This window comes from Desmodus rotundus, chromosome 10 (assembly GCF_022682495.2).
Source record: "Desmodus rotundus isolate HL8 chromosome 10, HLdesRot8A.1, whole genome shotgun sequence".
Lineage (NCBI taxonomy): Eukaryota > Metazoa > Chordata > Mammalia > Chiroptera > Phyllostomidae > Desmodus > Desmodus rotundus.
Genome location: NC_071396.1, coordinates 56349868 through 56370177, shown reverse-complemented (window position 1 = coordinate 56370177; position 20310 = coordinate 56349868). Strand labels below are relative to the sequence as shown.

Sequence of the window (20310 nt, the reverse complement as noted above, 5' to 3'; positions counted from 1 at the left end):
TGAAGCAAGTCAGAAGGCTTTGGAACGTCTTCAGGAACACAAAACTGGGGCAAAACTCTTAATATTTCTCCTAACATGTCTTACAGAATTATTTGGCTAAGTATGTACATGTGTATATATTTGGAAAAGACAAAAAATGTTTTCTTTAAAATACCGTTGGTACCTTTCCAGGTCAGGCTACGTGTACCCACCTATTTTCAACAGCTTTACAGAAATGTCTGTAGTTATCTCACCAGTCCCCTGCTGTAGGTAGGTCATTTTCAATACCTTCTAAATACAGCACTGCAGGAAATCATGAAGTATTTGCATGCTGATGGGAGAGGGACAGTTGTTTCCAATCCCTCTCCCATTTCTCAGTATATATTTTCCCACTTATAAAAAAGTACTAAAAAGTTTCTCTTGAGAGAAACTTCACATCCCACTCCAAGTTTAGGAATCATTCTTTAAGAAAATCACATACAAAATTAGGAGTTCCGTTATACCTCCAAGTTCCTCCTAATTACTTGTTCATTCTTCCCCAAAACACTTGGCTTTATGTTCTCTATTTTAAGCAGTTATTTTCTTATAACACTAACTTATGAACAAAATGTTATAAAAATTGTTTTAAAAACAATTCCTAGTCCAGTTCATTTTATAGGCATAATCAAATATATACATACATACTAAAGAGCTATATACTGTTTAATCCTTCAAGGAATGCAGCTCCTGGGGTGCTGGTAATATTCCATTTTTTCCTTTTTCTTAAAGCCACTTTACTGAAGTATAACTGACCTACAAAAAGCTATACATATTTAACTTGAAGAGTTTGGAAATAAATACACATCTGTGAAACCATCACCGCAAGCTGTGACATAAACATTCCCATCACCTCCAAAAGGTTCCTCCTGCCCTTTTTATTATTGTGTTTGATAAGAACACTTAATATAAGATCTATCCTCTCAGCAAAATTTTTAGTATACAAAACAGTATTGTCAACTATAGGCAATATGCTGTACAGATCTCTAGAACTTAGTCATCTTGTATGACTGTCTTTATTTCCTGAGCCTGGTAATTAATTACATGGTATGTTCACTTTGTGAAATTTTCCTTATGATTTTCCAACTTTTCTATATGTATATTTTTCTTCACAATATAAATTTATAAAATATGGGTATGACATTGTGATATAAGAAGAAAATATATAGATTTGGTCTGCCTGAGCTCCTGACCAGTGCTCCTAAAAAGCCTTATAATTTCCTAAGTGATCTGGTTTTTGTCCTGTTCCTGAAATAAAGGACAAAAAATAGTCCTTCGTTATTCATAACAAGCCCCTTTCCACCACAGCTAAGTTTATGTCAATGAAGTGATTTTGGGAAAGCCTTTAGATAACTACAGGACAGGGGCTGGTACTGACCATGTTATCAGAGGGATGGAACCTTCAGTCCACTCTCAACTCGCAGGGAGGGGGGAGGGGCTAGAGATGGAGCTTAATCAACAATGGCCAATGATTTAATCAATTATGCCTATGTAATGAAGCCTCCATAAAAATCCTAACCATAGGCGTGCAGAGAGCTCCCGACCTCCTGATAATGAACACATCCACATGCTGGGAGTGGGGCATGCCTCAACTCCACCTGGACAGACCTTGTCCTTTGTATCTCATCATCTGCCCTTCATCTTGTATCCTGACCATATCCTTTGTTGTAAAATAACCCAGTACACAAAAGGAAAAGTTCCCTCAGTTCTCACAGCAAATTAACAAACCTGAAGAGAGGGTCATGGGAGTCCCGGAAACACAGCTGAGTTAAACAGAAGTGTAGGTAAGCTGGGGACCTATGATTTGTGACTAGTGTCTAAAGTGGGATCACTCTTAGAGGACTGAGCCCCTAATCTGTGAGACCTGATGCCTACTCTTGGTAAACTGTCAGAATTCAATTTAATGGCAGGACACCCAGCTAGTGTAGGAGAATTGGCTGGTATGGGAAAAAATGTACACACCATTGTCTGACTATTCAGTGTATAGAGGAATAGTCCTTCCTTTTCAACAGGTCTCCGTTATTTGATTTTCACATCAATGTAATTCAATTTATAATTTGATAGCGATTAGGTAAACAGTGGCCTACATGAACAGTTGACAATCATCAGTAATTACTGGTATATTGGTAATGTACTACCATACTGCAACACTCTCAATCTTAAAGACTCTGAATAATGTACACTATATGAAAGCACTTATTTTAATTTTTGAAATGTTAGTATAACTTCTCCCTACATCAGAGCTTAACATCCTGCATGGTAATGGCCTGGTTATTTTGAAAAATGCCACACATTTTAATTTGTCTTAACAAATAAAAATGTTTCTGATCCCTTAAGTTACCTTTTATCAAAAACAATAAGAAAAATCAGAAGTTAAAATTTATGGTAACAATTATATAAAACACATCTTTTATTATGATGGGTGTGTATTTTATATATATTCTACAGATAACTAAAAAGACTGAAAGAGATATAATTTACATTGAGGTATTTTCAATGAAAGTTAAGTTTTTTAAAATCAAAGTGCAAATTTCAGATATGAAGTTATCATGTGCAAATATGTAATCTCATACTTAATTGCGTTCTCCTTGATTTTATACTCCCAAGAGAATACTTCACAAAGTTATTGAGAAATATATGTATTAAACCCAAATGTTAACTTCTCCTTTTCTTACACTCAAGTTATTTCTCATTTCTTACACTTCTACTTGAAGTGTAACAAAAAACTTCTACTTGAAAGGCACGAGAACCTTTAAGTAGAGTTTTTACTTAAAATAGAACAATGCTTAACACTCTTTTTAAGTGTTACTCTAGTAAAGACGTAACTCCATCAGCTTACAAAATGTTTCCAAACCTGCCCTGGCTGGTGTGACTCAGTGGGTTGAGCATGGGCCTGAAACTGAAAGGTCCTGAGAACTGAAAGGTCTCCGGTTCAATTCCCAGTCAGGGCACATGCCTGGGTTGTGGGCCAGGTCCCCAGCTGGGGCGTGCAAGAGGCAACCAATTGATGTTTCGCACATCGATGTTTTTTTTCCTTTTCCCCTCCCTTCCCCTTTCTCTAAAAAAAAAAGAAAATCTTCAAAATGTTTCCAAACTTCAGAAAGATTTTAGTTCTCAACATTTACTTTTACTCAGTAATTTTACTCAGTCAGAAACTGTAATACTCAGTGCCATAAATATTCTTAAGTGAAATCACAAAAATTTTAAAGTCTTCAATATTTAGGTTAAGCACTGTTCTAGTTACACTTAGAGCAATGCATAAGACAAAGTTCCTCCCCTCACAAAATTTACATTCTACAGAAGGAATAAACAGATAATTTTAGATAATGAGAGCTATGAATGCTACGAAGATAGTAAAGAAGGCAAAGAGACAGGTTGACTGCAAGGCATTTGAGTACCTGAATGAAATGACGGACCTGCTGTGCAACACCTTAGGGGGGAAAACATTCTAGGCAGAGGGAATAGAATGTACCAGAATGTGCCTGAGTGCCTTATTCAAGGCATATCAAGGCCAGTGTGGCTAGAATAGATAAATTTAAGAAAAGGGCTGCATATATCAAGATGCATTCAGGCATTAAGTGTACGTAGAATCTTACAGGCCATACAAAGAGTTTCATTTTGTCCTAAACAAAATGGAAGTACTGTACAGATTTCAAGCAAGAAAACACTGCCTTAACTTGTCACTTAAACTTCAAAATCAGTCTAGCTGCTGTGTGGAAAAAGAACTTGACTATGGAGGAGCAAAACTGGAAGGCAGCAGGGAGATCAATCAGGGGCTCCACAGGTGATGACAGCTGATCATGGTGGCTTGAGTTAGGGTGTTTGTGGGAAACAGTGAAGGGGTTGGATTTAGAAAAGTTTTTAGAGGGAGATTTGCTGACAGACTTGAAACGTACCTTGGGGACAACTAAGGAATACAGGTTGATTTACAGGTTTTGATAGGGCCATCAACTCAGGTGAGAATGAGACCATCACACATAAATCATGTGTGTTTTTTTCTTCTTTAAATACTGTGCTTGAAATGCAGATGATGAAAAGATATTTGGAAAGTCATGTCTTTCTGTTACAAGTACTAGAATATATGTCTGGCATACTGTAAATTTCCTCTTTTCATAAAAAGTCTCAATTAGACCTACATGCAGAATAACACAAACTGTGTACAGAATTATTCCAACCACCAAATTACAAACACGGAAGATGGACATTACTGTTACCAAATGAAATCTTGTAGCTCAACAGCTCTGCAGCAAATGATTCAACATACTCACCATTTTTTTAGAGACCAGTGGAGAGGCAAAACAGGTAATTCAATAATTATACAAGTCGGAAGTGTGCAATGCTTTAGAGGAAGAAGCAATCACCGTGAGATGATATGTGTTAGTGAATCATCACAGGAATAAATGGCAACAAAGCAACTCTAGCTCAGCAGAGAGCCCGAAGCATCCATCATTTCTCTAAGCTTATGGTAAAAAGACATTTTAAAAGATGCCACTCAGACATTGGACTTTGTGTATGTAGTGAGAGACATGCCCTGAGTCTTTTCTGTCCAGAACACACATACGCACATCAGAAAGGCTACAAACCAGTGTTCAATGCTGGTCCTATCTGTTAGGTAGAATTTTAAGTAGTCTTCTTTCCCTTTTTACTCATCTATATTTTGCTATTTTTCCACCCCAAATTGGCATCATTTTCAAATTAATAAATGCACTTGAAATGAATTTTGAAATCTTCTTAGACATGATCTCAGTGTATACAAGGCATGAGGATAAATGTTCATGAGGCAAAGCTATGTCCATATGGGCAAAGATGTCCATGCACTTCTGCAGCAGGAATGTCTACACAGAGGAAGGATGGCTGTGTTGTAAGATACAACTGTGTTTTTAAAAGCGCTGTGTTAGGAAAACGAAAAAACAATTTATACTGGCAAGTGATACACATTTCTTACATAATGTTATTTTCCTTTTACCTGTTTTCTCTCTTTAGGGTTGAGAAGTAAGTACCGAGGATCAAAAACTATCTTGTGCAACTCCTTCTCCCATGTTGAAAACGCAGACACCTTTAAAATAAAAAATGCATTGCCCTTCATGATTAAGTTGGCTCCAAAAACATAAAGGTCATACAATTTTGCTTGAAATCTATAGGACATCTGCTTAAAAAGGAGACATAATAAAAACTATCCTGAAGTTTCCATCACTAATAAATGACAAGCAGTGGGAGGTGAGCAATAGCACATTTCCACACTAATTGACTCTGAACATTTCTATATTGTGTAGAAATAACACACACCTAATTACTCATTAAAATAACCACTACTGTGTGACATTTCAAAAATCAGTACATCAGAAAAAGCCTTGAAGATTTCTATTTTGATTTCCCATGCTTGCTCCAATCTTGTGAACTATGTTGTGATTTAAAATTGAACAATTTTACTTATTCAAATGAGTCTGTGAACATAACCAAAAGAAACTCCTTCTCAATTAAGCTTCATTAATAATAATATCATAAAGTACCAGTTCTCCTTTAACCAAAGCCATTAAAATATTAAAGGAAGAATCATATATACCTTACCTATTCCAAGTACTCCATCATTCTGCAATGTTAAATATTTGTCTTACATTACTCACCAAAATTTAATGACCCAATAAATGTTAATGTTATTTGTACTTAAAAGAATAGTAAATGGCATTACATTAAACATGATAAAATTAGCCAAGAAGAAGGCTGTCTGAAAAGATAAAGTCATTTTATAGGCTCCCCTTACCTCCCCCCCACAGCATGAGCACTAACCTTAGATTTGACCTTTTAGCAAGACATATTTATATTACTTATACAAAACAGAAATATCTCCCCCAAAGATTGTTTTCTGACCCCTCTCTCTAGCAGCATGTCCTTGAACTGCTTCATTCGGGCCTCCAGAGGGACAATGGCCCTTTCTCGGGCAGCTTTAATTTCAGCTTCCATTGCAGCTTCTTTGTCTGAATCAATGTCTTTATTATCGTCTCGCCTATAAAAAATAAAATATAAGGCATCAACTGACAAAATATTAATTAGAAATCTTACTAAAATCTTAAAATAAATGGAATATTCAAGACTCACTACTGAGCAGCATATTTTTGGCAAAAACAAATTATATTGAGGGTATCAAATGAACTCTAAGGAATAAGCAACTTTCAGTTTATAATAATAAAGTTATAATAAGCTTCTAATGATGTTACAATGGCTACATTGTAAGAAAAAATACATACTTTTACTCTCCATGACACTAGATAACACAAAATGAACAACCTTACTAAAAAAAAAAAAAAAAAAAAAAAAACCTTATCTCACATTGCAGTAAAACTCTGTGTTAGAATTAAACAGCACAGAATATAATTTTTAGTTCTTGAAATGATATAGGAAAAACAGTATTGTCCAAAATGTTTTGTATTATAAACACATAAACTATTTTAAAACTCTAATAAAAAACTGGCATAAGTCTTCATCATCTAAAACATTAATTATGGAAGTAAAAATAAAATATCTGCAAATTTGGCCAAGTGGATGGATATGTGCGATTTATACCTTACCTACCTGACATTTTTTTTTTACTCACTTTCTGGGTGGTAAGTTGAGTTAAGTTGAAGAACAGGTCCCAGAGAGCAACATAGGCCCTGGAGTAGTTAGGTGGAATTAGAACTGTTCATTAATGACTAAACTACTTCTTATTCCTCCACAAATACACCTCAGGGCTAAGAGCAACCCTGCTACTGTGTGGTACCCAAGTGAGACTGTAAACATGAAACTGAGTACCCTCTCAAACATCTACACTATGAAGGCCTGCTTATGTGAATAATCAAAAAAAAAAAATTAATTCAGTAATTGTTTGAGCAGATCTCCCTTCTTACTTATGATCTGCTAAGTATAAAAACAAAAGTGATTCATATTACCTTCAGAAACTTAAGGGAATTAGGAACACAGAACATTAGAAAATTCAAAAGTGAAGGAAGCTCAGGAAATTTAAATGAAACTAAGGCTAACTGACAATTATGGTAAGTGAGTGGTAATTAACATTTAGGGAATGAAAACAAAACAAAAACGAAAGTAAAAAAAAAACAGAAGACATAATCCGTGACCTGCAGGAACTTAGCAAGATAGTCTGTGACCTAAGATATGCACAAAACAAACAGGTAAAAGCAATTTGCCAAACAATATACCCTCTTATAATAATTTATTTAAGAATTATTTAAATAGAGTTAAAAGACATCCAAGAAATATAACTAATAAAAAACAAATAACCTTTACAGAATTATACTAAATAAAAATGTCACAATACAAACTATCACTATCTATCTCAATAAAAGAAATAAAGAAAAACTAAGCCAGGAAAAACAGGCTTTTAGCTTTGTACCTAAATAGAGAAGCTCGGGCAATCCACATAAAGGACTTCTTTGACATTCTCCTGATAAAAGCAGTTAAAAACCTTACAGAGTTGTCTATAAGAACAAACAATTAAAAACAACCTAAAAGTTTAACATTGTAGAACATCCAAAATTATGGTACATATACAGAATACAGTCATTTATAATAATTAAGAAAACAAATTTCTTATTCTAGATTTTTTTTTTAAAAAACACAAAATCAGTTGATTACAATTAATAACAATACATTTGGTCAAGAACTAAAAAGTTAACTGTAAAATTGAAAGTAGCTGTGTTACTATGGGTGATTATGAGTGACTCTCTTTAATACTTTAACATTTTGGCCAATAAAGACATTAAAAAAAAAAAAAAAAAAAAAACCCCAGCAAAACGCTTGTTAGGGGTTGTCTTATTAGGTTTTTCTTTGCCATAATTTGGCTGCATTCACTCTGTCCTTTGCAGATAAGGACTATGATAAACCCATCCCTAATGTCTTCAAACCTTCCTTTTTACGCTGCTAAATAATGGTCCATTCTCCCCACCCTGCTCACACACAAATACCCTCTACCCCACCCTTCCACCCCCTCATAATTAGTAATATTCATATTTTACCCAATTCTACAGCACTGGGGAAGTTAATGCTTCCACTTAATAGCAGTCTCTTTCCCTCAGAATACTTTCTAAGCTTGTGGGTTTTCTCTTCACCAGGCAAAATGACCACAGATTCAAGAACTAGGGAAGGTGACAAGTGTGTAAAAAGAAGAGAAGTCTGTCTCTCTATTTAAAAGCTATCTGGAATGGAGTCTGTTGGGATCTATAATAGGGAGAAACCTTACTTTTAAAAAAAATCTAGGCCTAATGAATGTCTGAAAATAATTTATCAACTAACTCCTAAAATGTCATTTGGCTTCATAATACATAATTGAATAATCAAATCTTTTGCAAATCTAGCAACAGCAGGGACACCATTTCTACACTCTAAAGCAAAGCTTTTAAATATCACGCCTAAGAGAGCAATCATCACTTCTGTCTCCTAACATCATATACATTACTTGCCCCTAATCACGGCCTCACTATGATCTAATCAATGTTTAAAAGTTAAAATCTACCTGAATTACACATAAACTGTATTACTCACTTCCGTTTTTTGGCTTTAACAGGTTCATCTTCATTAAGCTCTTCCATTAATTCATGTTCTTCTTTAACTGTAAGATAAATTTTAATTAACCGCTGTCAGAATAAAAATAAGCAAGCAAACAATTGAAATATTTAGGTGTGAATCCCTCTGCTAACCACTACCAGAACACTTGCTTTAACAAGTACTACAAAAAAGCTGTAATTTACAGTTAGTTCACTTACTTGCACTCATAGAGAACTGCCACTTCTGGATGGACAGCATTGTTGGCGTTGGGTGCCCTGGCAAAGATATTTCAAATATTATGAAGAATAGTTATACATTACACAGTCTTCTTTTAAAAAGTTACTGTTTACATAAAATATCCATCTCACAACATGCCCTCCTCTATGAAACATTAAATAAAGATGGTAATTCTGTACCTCCTCTATTAAGCCTCCCTTTACATTAAAATACTCACTTCATTTTGAAATGATTCTATGTACATATTTATTAAATAGATGGACTGAATATTTGAAAACAGACTCATAAAACGCCCTTGGCATGACTCAATACTACAGTTATAAAGTATTATCAGTATCACAGCTATACAACAGATATTGCTGAAGGGGAAAAGCGGGGCCTAGTATTTTTAGCACCAGGTAGGCAAAGTTTGAGAAATCAATTGTAAGCAGAAAATGTTAGTACTACATACACACAATCCATTACGATTTCTCAATTATTATAAATGGCACATATTAAGCTTTACTTCATTTGAAGTACGTACAATATTAAATGACTCATTTATCATGTTTCTACACTACATGGGGGGATTCTATACAAACACAATCATATCAATACAAAAGCAAACTACTGATAAAAAATTTGCAATAAAAATTATTTACAAATATTTGCCTTTGTTATATATACTGGAATGCTGCCTGAACATGAGATAGATGAAAGGTAATCTCTTAATAAGGTTCACATGTACTATATGCCCAGGCATAAAGCTTCCCGTTCCTAAATTTCACCTAGCTTAAAAAGCTAATAAGCTTCTGTGTTTTCACAAAATCTTGTTTTTGTATTTTAGAATATTTTAGTAAACAATATTTAAAAAACATACAGTTTGGTTATTTCAGAGAGTCACAAAAGGTGCTCAAAGGCTCACTGAGGATCTTTTTGGTGTCACTAGTCATCACAGAACACCAGTGGTACTGACATAGCCTATAGAAATGAAATCTTGACAAGGACAAGAGGGAAAAAACTACATATAAAAATATTTTACAAAACAATAATTTCATCCGAATTCTCTATTTTTTGTATCTCTACTACTGAAGTCTAGTCAGCAGTCTAATTTCCGTTTCTTGAGTTTCTTACGTTCCTTGAAAACAAAGTTTTTCTAAATGGCCTCATATTTTCTGTTGAAATAGTAAATCAATGTTAATATCAGAGGATAGATTCCTAGTTTAAAACTTACTTAGCTTCCTCATTTCTTCCATTCCTCTTTTGTGAGGGGGCTCCTGAATAATTTTGTCAACATCTGCCCTTCCAATGAGGTCGTCAGGCCGGTCCCACATAGAAAGCCGGGTGGTTGGGTTATAGAAGAAGACCCGCTCGTCGCCAGTCCAGACAACACACCTAGGAATTGGTTCAAGTATCACTGCTTTACGTTAAGGAACACATTTTACAGCCAGGTCTTTCACTGCCGTCCTGTCCAAAGGGATGGTGGTGGCGTAGGGGAAGGATATGCTCATGTCACTGAGAGTTATTTAGAGAACCAAACATGGCTTTTAGGAGAAGAGAGCTGACTAAATTAAAACAGCAATTTAACAAACTGAGAAAACCAGGAAAAGCAAAGCAATTTGTGGTCAGAGTTTAAAATGTTTAGGAACTCAGTCTGCCACACTCAAACTGAGAATGCTACATTTTAAAGTATCACACAGATATGTTTCATGGCAACAACTAATGCAATTACTCAGTTCTAAACTACAGAAACATACCACAGTGCCCTACCTATTACATAACACTTCTTAATATTTCTTACCAAACCAGAATTACTCAAATGCCACCTTCTATAAAGCCTTTATATCTGATCATATCTGGTGTAAAAACTAAAGAGAAGTGCTGATTGCGCTATGGCACTGTTGCCCACTGCAGCTCACTGTTCCTGTTCATTACAACCAGAAAAGTCGGACAAAATAGAAAAAAAAAACAAAAACAAAAACAAACCCCCACAATTATGTGAGCCTCTGTAAAGTTAAAAAATAAAAAGAAGTATGGAGGCGAGCCAAAGTTAGAAAGCAACCACGAAGATATAAACATCCCATTTCTTCCCCCTCAAACCTCTGCCTTTAGGGTGGCCCCCCAGTCACATAGTGGGCATGACAGCGGTAGTACAAGCAGCTGAAACTCCCATAGAAACCAGGTCTTTTTTGGCAAGAAAAATCAAGTTTATCAACAGCTGCCAAGCCCAAGGTAACCTAGATATTGAAATTATCAAAGTCACTATCATTGAAATAAGACAAAGGCTTTAAAGCAGCAATTACAATTAGGTTTCGTGAGATAAAGAAAAAAAAACTTGAATGAAAAGATAGGAGTTCTCAGCATAAGAAATAGGAAATGTACAAAAAGAGAGAAAGAAATTTTAGAAATGAAAAATACAACTGAAATTAAATTTCTCTGGATTGGCTCAGGAGCAGAATGGTGCTAACACAGGAAACTATCAGTGAACCAGAAGACAGATCAGTGACAATCCCCTCTGAAGACCAGGGTGAATGTACACAGCCAGGTAATGAATAGTCTCAGAAACCTATGGGACTACATCAAAACACCTAACATACATGGCACTGGGATCCCAGAAAGGAGAGGATACCAGGCAGTAAAAATATGAACACATAATGGCCAAAGGAAAAAAAAAAAAAAAAACTCCCAATTTTCTAAAAGACATAAATATTAAAGAAGCTTAGTGAACCCCAAACGAGATGGTGCAACTGGCAGTCAAAAAATGCTGAAGGCAATTTCAAAATGGTAGGACCACTTTGGAAAGTAACTGGGCAATTTCTTAGGAAGTGAGGCTTACATACCAAGTAATCCAAGCATTACATTCCTAGTTATTTACCTAAGAGAAACAAAGAGATACGTCTACACAAAAACTTGTACAAGAATGTCCATTAGTTGTAATTAATTTGGGATATATCCACTTGGGAGCTATTACAAATAGGCAGATATCTAGGCATGAAGAGGCTGGATATTGGAAAAAGCCAACAGGTGCATCAAACAGTGAATGCATACACTATGGAATAGCCAAACTCAGGCATGCTATTCGGCAATAAAAATGAACAAACTAATGATATATTCAATAACATGGATGAAATCTCAATATTACTATTGTTCAGTGAAATAAATTACACAAGCCAGTCACCAAAGGTCATGTATTATATGATTCTTTTATACGAAATTCCAAAATAAAGAAATCTAGACAGAAAGCAGACCAGTGCCTAGCACTGAGTGAGTTTGATGGTTACACACCTCTGTGAATGTAATAAAAATCATTACGTTGTACACTTTATATGAGTGCATTATGAGATGTGAATTATATCTATAAAGCTGTCATATTTTTAAAAAAGAAATTATATGGAAAAAGTATTTAAAAAAAAGTATGTATATATGATTCCTGATACAAAATTATAGAAAATACAAAAGTAATCTATAATAATAGAAAGCAGAGAGATGCTTAGGGATGGGAAAAGAGGGAGGGATGGACTACAAAAGGGACACAAGAAAACTTTGGGGGATGCTGGAAATGTTTATTCTGATTGTGGCAATAAACTTTAAGTATGCGCAGCTTATTTTACTTCCACTATTACCTCAGTAACACAAATAAAAATAAATACGTGCACATATAATGTAGCACTAAACCCAAATCTTTTGTGGAAACAGACTGGATACCTTTTTTGTTCCTTCATGAAATCCAGCCAAAAACTACAGTTTACTGATCCTAGAAAATACAAAATGCTCCAAGTTTGACCTCTGTCTGCACTTACTTTTAAAAGTAGGGGCGGTGGGGGAGGCAAGTGTCAGAGATTTTCATCCAACAGTCAATGCAGAATTCTCTTCAAGAGTTTCCATTAGAACCATCCTGAGGCACTTATGCCATCCTGTTACATGTTTCCCTATGTTTCTTGGGGAATAAAACTAAGTCTAAATTTTTATAGTATGTTTGATCTTTATTAACAGCTGTAACTACTTTAAGATGCTATATTCTAACTCATGCTGTCTTCAAAATACACAAAATACACACTCCACATTTACCCCTGATACCATAGGTCTAATGATATCAGGGGTAAATGTGGAGTATGAAGCTGTTAGGACTGATACGTGCAACTTTTAATGTATCAAAAAAACAAGACTGATGGAGAGATGCCTTTAGGGATGGATAGAGATAAGTGACAAAGTAAATATAACACAGTATTAACTGTAGAATCTAGGTGGTCAATATATGGCGTTCACTGTTCTAAAAACATTCTTTCAATGTTTCTGTATGTTTCAATTTTTTCATAATAAAATACTGGAGTAAAAACCTACGGAAACAAAAATAACTATAGAAACACAGCAGAAAAATAAAGAGCCTGTGCCACTCTTTATAAATACAAAAGTGACTAGAAGGTCAAAGATAAATTTTTCATAAGTTAAAACCCAACACAGACTACAAACATGGCCAATACAGGCAGGCCACACTTTGTATGAAAAAGTAAAAATAAATGCAGGTTAAATCTGTGTGATGTAACCTTAGTAAGCAATAGGAAAAATTACAATTGGTCTGTGACCTTTAAAAAAAGGTAAAAGCAATGCTGTGTAATGCCAAAACAATACCAATATAGGTAAGGGAAATATGAAATTTCATACTTTACATTTAGCTTTTCTCTAAAGAAAGTCATTTGAAGATATCAAGAGATATACTAATAAAAATTATATTCTCCAAATAAAGTGGTATACCCTGCCTTAGCTGAACAATCTTTTTCACTTCAAGGTAGCACTTACCCATTTTATAAGAAACAGAAAATAGTAAATTCAGAATTAAAGTTACACTAATAATACATTTCTTCATTGATAGAACTTGAAAAATAACTTGGACAAGTGGTTATCTTTCATATTGAAGTTTTCTCTGCTATTTGAAAGTAGAACGCTGCTAGGAAAGCTTCCTAAGCTGAAACTGTGTGAAGGAAAGAAGCAATTATCATTCATTTTTATGGAAAACTTTGAGCATTCCCAGACCAAAAATTCAAAATATGCGCAATGTCTTTATTTTGTTCACCACTAGTGAAAGAAACACTTAATTACACCCAATTTTATGCTGTTACACCCTTATGAACTCTCTTAGGCTTTTCTGATACCTTAGGACATGTCTTGCCACATGCACAAAACAAACTGAGAGAAAGCACAGGTGCTCACAGACACAGAGTTCAAAGCTATAGAAGCTTGATGCTGACTGTATTCCCAGGGAAAGAGCGTGGGAGGGCCATCCCACCTGCCTCCATTAAGAACTTCTGCAAAACAATCACTGAATGCTATTTGCTTTTCACCTTTTTTCTTAAAAGTGAAAATCCTCTTCAGATGTTTTTAAGTTAGAGAAAACAGATACTAAAAGCAAAGTGGAATAAGATGAACTGTATTCACATGAATTGTAAAAGCACTAAAAACATATAGTTGCTTTTCAGGAGGTGGGACAGGGAATGTGAATGCTTCCTAAAAAAGACACAGAACCTGGAAGCTATAAATAAAAAGATCAATAAAGGTGACCTCATCAAAATATAAAATTTATGTATGATGTCAAAAAAAAATCAACAGATAGGGGGAAACTGTAATACTTGTAAAAGTCTCCCATGTATTGCCCTTATTGGTGCAGTTGGCTGGGCATCATTCCACAAAGCAAAGTGTTGCTCGTTTGGTGCCTAGTCGGGGCACAAGCCTGGGTAGCAGTTTTAGTCCCTGGTCAGGGCACATTCAAGAGGAAACCAATCGATGTTTCTCTCTCACATCAATGTTTCTCTCCCTCCCTTTCCCTCTTTCTAAAAATAAAATCTTGAAAAAAAAAAAAAAGTCTCCCATGTATCATTAAGAAACTTAGGGATATATTCTTCGAATACAGACTTTTCACAACTTTGATTTTGGATTCAAGTAACTATTTTGTATAGTTATTTTTTAAATGAGCCTGTGTATCAAGTTGGTGAAATAACTACATGGAAAACAACTCTTCCAAATGCCTTTAAAACACAACTTTACCATGCAACCCTAGAGTAATATATCCTAAACACAAAAATAACTGGGGAAATAAGCTAAAACTGTCTTTACTGATAACACTGTTAGTGATACTGTTGGTACTGTTATTCTGTGACTTGTGTATGTGAAAAGCAAATAAGTAAATAGAATGAAAATAGATGTTAAGTTTCAGTAAGAATCTTATAGTAGACCTGAGTGAAAGCAATGACAGGAACTCATGATGAATCTTTCAATACAGTACGTGTCTTCCATCTATGTCTACCAAAGAGGTTAATTATAACGACTAATTCAGTAGTAACGACTCCCTCTAGATCCCACACTGAGGCCTGTAAGTGCCACTTCTCACAAAAAGAAACCAGGGCTCTGTGGAGAAACGGCTATAGCTAAGTCTGAGACAGGAAATTCATGAGATAAGCCAGGAGCTTCTTGTAAGAGCAGAAAGCAAGGAAGGTATCAAACACAGGGTTGTAACAAAACAAAACAAAAAAACCCCTCAGGAGTCAACCTTAACAGGCTTCACACCTGGCCAAAGATGAAACAAGTAAACATCAAGAAGGATAATAACTGCAATGGTTGGAAACATATATTTAAATCTACGAATTTGTAACACTCAAACCAACTCATTATTCTGAAAACTGGTATATCCGTTCTTTCCTATGCAATTTGTACCTGTAAGTAACCAACGTTAGTACAGGGAAGCATCTCTAAGCATTCTAGTTAATAAACGGAAAAGGAATGACAGGAATACATTACCATCACTTTCAACCCTTAATGACTTAATGGATGTAGGCCAGGTTTTGCGAGTTCAGCACTACTGACATTTTGGGCCAAGTAATTAATTCTTGTAGGGAGCGGTCTTGTGCATGGTAGGATGTTTAGAGGTATCTCTGGCCTCTCTACCCACTAGATATTAGATGCTATTAACACCTTCCAAGTTATGACAAGCAAAAATGTCTCTCGACATTACCAAACATCCATTGATGGAGGTGCTGAGAAGGGAGGGAGGGGGAGCTGCAAACTTACTCCTCATTGAAAACCACACTGATCTAAGCCACAATAATAAGCAATGGCTGCTAACATCACACAAAGAAACACCTAGATGCACCCTGAGGGAAAGGCACATCATCACTTATGAACTAGTCTTGCCAAAAAGATCAAAAACCTGAATCTGATCACGTCTCTGTATCTGCTTGCTAGTTTAGAGAAAATTCAGAAATGCAGTACTCTACAAAACAGTATCATGGGGATGCAAATATAAAATCCAGACTGCGGGGCTCTATAGAACAAACATTCACTTTTTCTATAACAAAAACAAAGAGGAAAAAGCAAGAAAAACAAGTTGGAGGGGAAGCTGTAGATCAGCGATTTTCAACTGGTGTGTGGCAAGAATTTTTAAAACATACAATACCTGACTAGTCAGGGGTACAGACCTCTTTTCACCTGATCATCACACACAAAAAAGGACAAGAGACAACACAACAATAGTCATCTAGTGTGAATGAATCAAAATCATACCTGCTGATCTGACAAAAAAATTTTTTGTCAGATTGGCAGAAACTATGTATTTTTTAATGTGCTGCAGAATTTCAGTAATTAGTTTATGGTATGTGTGCCATGAGATGAAAAGGCTGACAATCACTGCTGTAGATTATAAATCAACTTACTGCAATGTGTGGACTATAGATGGATTAAATGAGTTGCAGCAGGAACAGGAGAGGAAGCACTGACATGGGGAGAAAAAAAGAGGAAGAACCAAACAAAAGAAAAAGACTATTCAACAATTAGATAAAAAGACACAATTTTACATAGTTCTAGAAACAAATTCACATGTGGTTATATACACAAAAGCAAATATTAAAAATGTTAAACAATGAACAGTGGATTCAGGATCTCGTAGTGGTTCAAGTCAATAGTTATGAGCAAGAAACATTAACAGACAGCACCATGAAGGAAGACACTACAGCAACTGAGTTTCAGATTTGAACACCCAAAATACAACAAACAAAAACCAACATATTCAGTAGATGAAAATATTTATCTGACATATACTTTTTAAAAGTACCTTTATAGGATAAACCATGTACAAAAAAAGTATGGCAAATAAACAAACAGAGAGATAGAGAGGTAAATAAATAAATACTTCCTAATCAAACTAAGTACATACATACCATGGTGTGCCAGGAATAGGGGTAGTAGCTACTGGTTTGGCCTTCTGGGCAGCCTTTTCTTCTTCAGTCATCTCCTCTTCTTTGGGCTCCTATGGGAAACATTACTCCCATTTAATTAGTACCATAATAGTACACCAGGATGCTCCACCAATGCAAGTATCACTGCAAATACCTCAAAGTGTTACCAACATCAAGTCTTCTGCTAGCACAGCAAGGGGAGACTCTGAGTAGGAATTTCTAATAAAATTCTAAATCCTTGTGCTCGAGACAGAGCCAAATGCCACAATACCAGATCCTGGCAACAGCAGATGGTCCTCTCTTAGATTCACTAACCATTTGCTTAGAAACAGAAATGGGAAATACAGTATACAAAATCAAAGAAAACCTCTTCATTAAAGGTCATTTGTTTTTTCTGTTAACTTCCTTACTAATAAAACATGACTACCACTGTTCCCTCACTGAAAGAAGAAAGCTTACAAAAAAACTAGAGCCCTTTTAGTGCTGTATGGAGATCATTCACTCCATGCCAGGACAGACAAAATTCCCCAAATATGAATTTATACTTACAGCTTTAACATGTACCAGTCTGTAAATCAGGAGGCTGAAAATCTGGTCCAAGCTCTGTCTAAGACCCTTCCTTTCTAGGGGCCTTGATTTACAGTAAGAAGTAATTTCATGACACTTACAAAAGAAAAACTCACTCACAAACTTCAAAGAACTACAATTTCAGAAATCAGATTTATAACAATTATCTAAGACGATTTCAGCTGGATCTTCAGTTACAAGTAATGTGTACATATCAATCAAAGTTGGCTCCCATGTGTCCCTTTACCTCCTTTATTTCCTTTATTGGCTCTTCTTTAGGATCCTCCTCCTCTGTCTCCATTGGCAAAGGTTCTTCAGAAGGTTCTTTCATTGGCTCTTTAATCTTCTCTTCTAATTTTTCTATTTAAAAAGTAAGATAATGTCACTCCATGTTTCTGACGTAATATTCCAAAAACTTTCAGAGACTAAGCAGTTAAGATATTCTGTAACTAGAAGTTACTAACCACAAAAATAAAATGTTCATCCTTGTAATATCATTAACTTGAATATAATGTAAGGCTCAACTTCAAATACCTTGCTCTACCAATCAGTAAACTGCCAATAAGGAGAACTGCTGATTTCAGAGGAACATAAAGTCTTTCAGCTCATGCATGTATCATTTGTACATAGCAACCATTCATTTTGCTAAAAGGGATAATATATTAAGATATTTACGAACGAAAACAGAGACTTTGTGGCATAGAAAATTACAAGTCTTCATCTGAGACACTGAGGGCTTAATTTATTTCAGAATATATATAATACATTCCTTTCTGATCAGTACTATCAAATCTTAATAAGGTCACCAATAATTATACAACAGAATTATATAATTCCTCACAACAATAATTTGTACGTATGTGTAATGTTAATTTCTCCAGATGGAAAAATGATGGGACAACCATGTAAGTATATGAACTGGCTTTTTAAGTAAATACATATTTATTAATTCATAGGAATAAACTATCCAACTATGTAACTAGAAAATCCCTCAACTGTGTTAAAAAGATATTAACTCAGAATTTCAAAAAGCCTTCTATTTAAATATCATAGTTTATACTATGTCCCAATAAGTCAATAAACTATACCTTTTTCCTTTAGTTCTTGGGGTTTTTCCCAGGTTGATTCTAATGTTCTATTATTATAATAATATGTCTTCCCATCTGCTGTTTTATATTCAGTCCACTCAGACACTGCTGTTGCTCCAGCTAAGGTAGCAGGTGAAGCTGCAATAGCAACCTGGGGATGTATCATGGGTACAATAGGAGGGGCCATTCCTGGCAATACACCTAAAAGAAGAAGAATAAAAAGTTAGACCCAAGTACCAAATTGCAATTCAAAATAAAGCTTTAAAGTATGAGCTAAATTTTTCTATTAAATAGTAATGAATGAACCAGTTAGAACAAAAAAAGTCATATAATATGTGATTTATTTACTCAAATCTACTCCTCTGGTTCAGTTCTAATGCCTGAATTCAATTAGATTCATACATTCAACCCAAGAAGTACCTTAAGAACAGTCAGAAATCTGGGTCACACCTATGAACCCTTAACATAATAAATTATAAGAAGCAGAGTACAATCTCTACTTATTCACAGAAATATATTTTATAAGGATTTCTCAAATTGTAATGAAATCAAGGCAATGAGCATATTTATTACTGAATATATTTCCTGAGGCAAAATTATTTTCTAGTTCTAAGGTACCTAGAAGGGTATGAATAAAATTCTGTTTTAAGTAAATGACTGAGTTTATTATTAAATCTACTTTTAATAGTGATTAAGTCAGACATCCCTGTAAACTCTGTAAATCGGTTTAGTCTTTTCTTAAAAGCAAAAAAGTTCCTATTTTTCAAGAGGTAAGCCAGGATTTATATTTTTTACAAGATAGCTAAAAGAGCTGATTATTACATAAATAAAATAAGAATATGTCAATTAAAAAAAAACCCTCAAATCTCCCTTACTAGCATTTAAGTTTTAGGTCATTATCATCAGCAACTTTTAAATGTAAGTTTATACTATACACACAAATATTCACACACATATACTCAGTAGCATGCAAGCATAATCACAGCACTTTACACATGGAAATGATTTTTATATTTAACTTAAAAACACACATCAAAAAATAAAATTAAATGTTATGAATATGAGAATGAAGTTGTTTACACTTATTATAAAAATTAAGATATAAAGAGATCTGACCTTAGTTGCTTTTGTGAACCAAAGAAGCTACTACTACAGGCAACTGGGAAAATTAAGTGTTGGCCAAATATGACAACTGCATTTATAGTGCCCATTAAAAAGAAAAATATTTAAAAACCCACTCACTTGGGCAAAAATAAATAAATAAAAGGATAAACAACAACATTCACTACCATGCCAACTTACAGACAAAACAAACTAAGATGGTTTTAAAAATTACCGGTCTTGGTGGTAGCGACTGTCTTTACATACGGGCAGCTGACTATTTGCATCATTGCTACACCTGTAAAATGGATAAGCAAGCATACGTTGGAAAGCTGCCATTGTATGTCGGCTACCACTGGGATTCAGGAAAATAATTTACCACTACAATTTAGAATGCTATTTCCAATGAAAAAGACCAAGAATGAAATAAAATTTCTTTTTGTTTGACATTTTGTGGGAAGTGGCACCAAATCCAATGTTAACTAATTCTAAATGATAGCATCAATTACCTTTTCATCAAACCAACTCTCATAATATTGAAGGAGTCTCAAGATTTTAAATTC

The 20310-nt window shown here is 34.8% G+C and overlaps 1 protein-coding gene across 5 annotated transcripts in view; it reads right to left on the bottom strand.

The window, feature by feature from the left end:
• Nucleotides 1-20310, bottom strand: part of TCERG1 (transcription elongation regulator 1) — a 59225-nt gene that overhangs the window by 18552 nt on the left and 20363 nt on the right. For 2 of the 5 annotated variants that reach the window (XR_008425289.1, XM_053912658.2), the window contains exons 6-15: nucleotides 19983-20045; nucleotides 18647-18847; nucleotides 17806-17918; nucleotides 16974-17062; nucleotides 10004-10164; nucleotides 8772-8828; nucleotides 8551-8617; nucleotides 7403-7453; nucleotides 5884-6019; nucleotides 4982-5071 (exon numbers count right to left, since the gene is read on the bottom strand). Coding sequence is in view for 4 of the 5 variants with exons in the window: in XM_053912658.2 (XP_053768633.1) it covers nucleotides 4982-5071; nucleotides 5884-6019; nucleotides 7403-7453; nucleotides 8551-8617; nucleotides 8772-8828; nucleotides 10004-10164; nucleotides 16974-17062; nucleotides 17806-17918; nucleotides 18647-18847; nucleotides 19983-20045 (1028 nt within the window). In the remaining variant the exon portion in view is untranslated. The remainder of the gene's footprint in view (nucleotides 1-4981; nucleotides 5072-5883; nucleotides 6020-7402; nucleotides 7454-8550; nucleotides 8618-8771; nucleotides 8829-10003; nucleotides 10165-16973; nucleotides 17063-17805; nucleotides 17919-18646; nucleotides 18848-19982; nucleotides 20046-20310) is intronic. The other 3 variants (XM_053912659.2, XM_053912660.2, XM_053912661.2) reach the window with 3 other exon arrangements.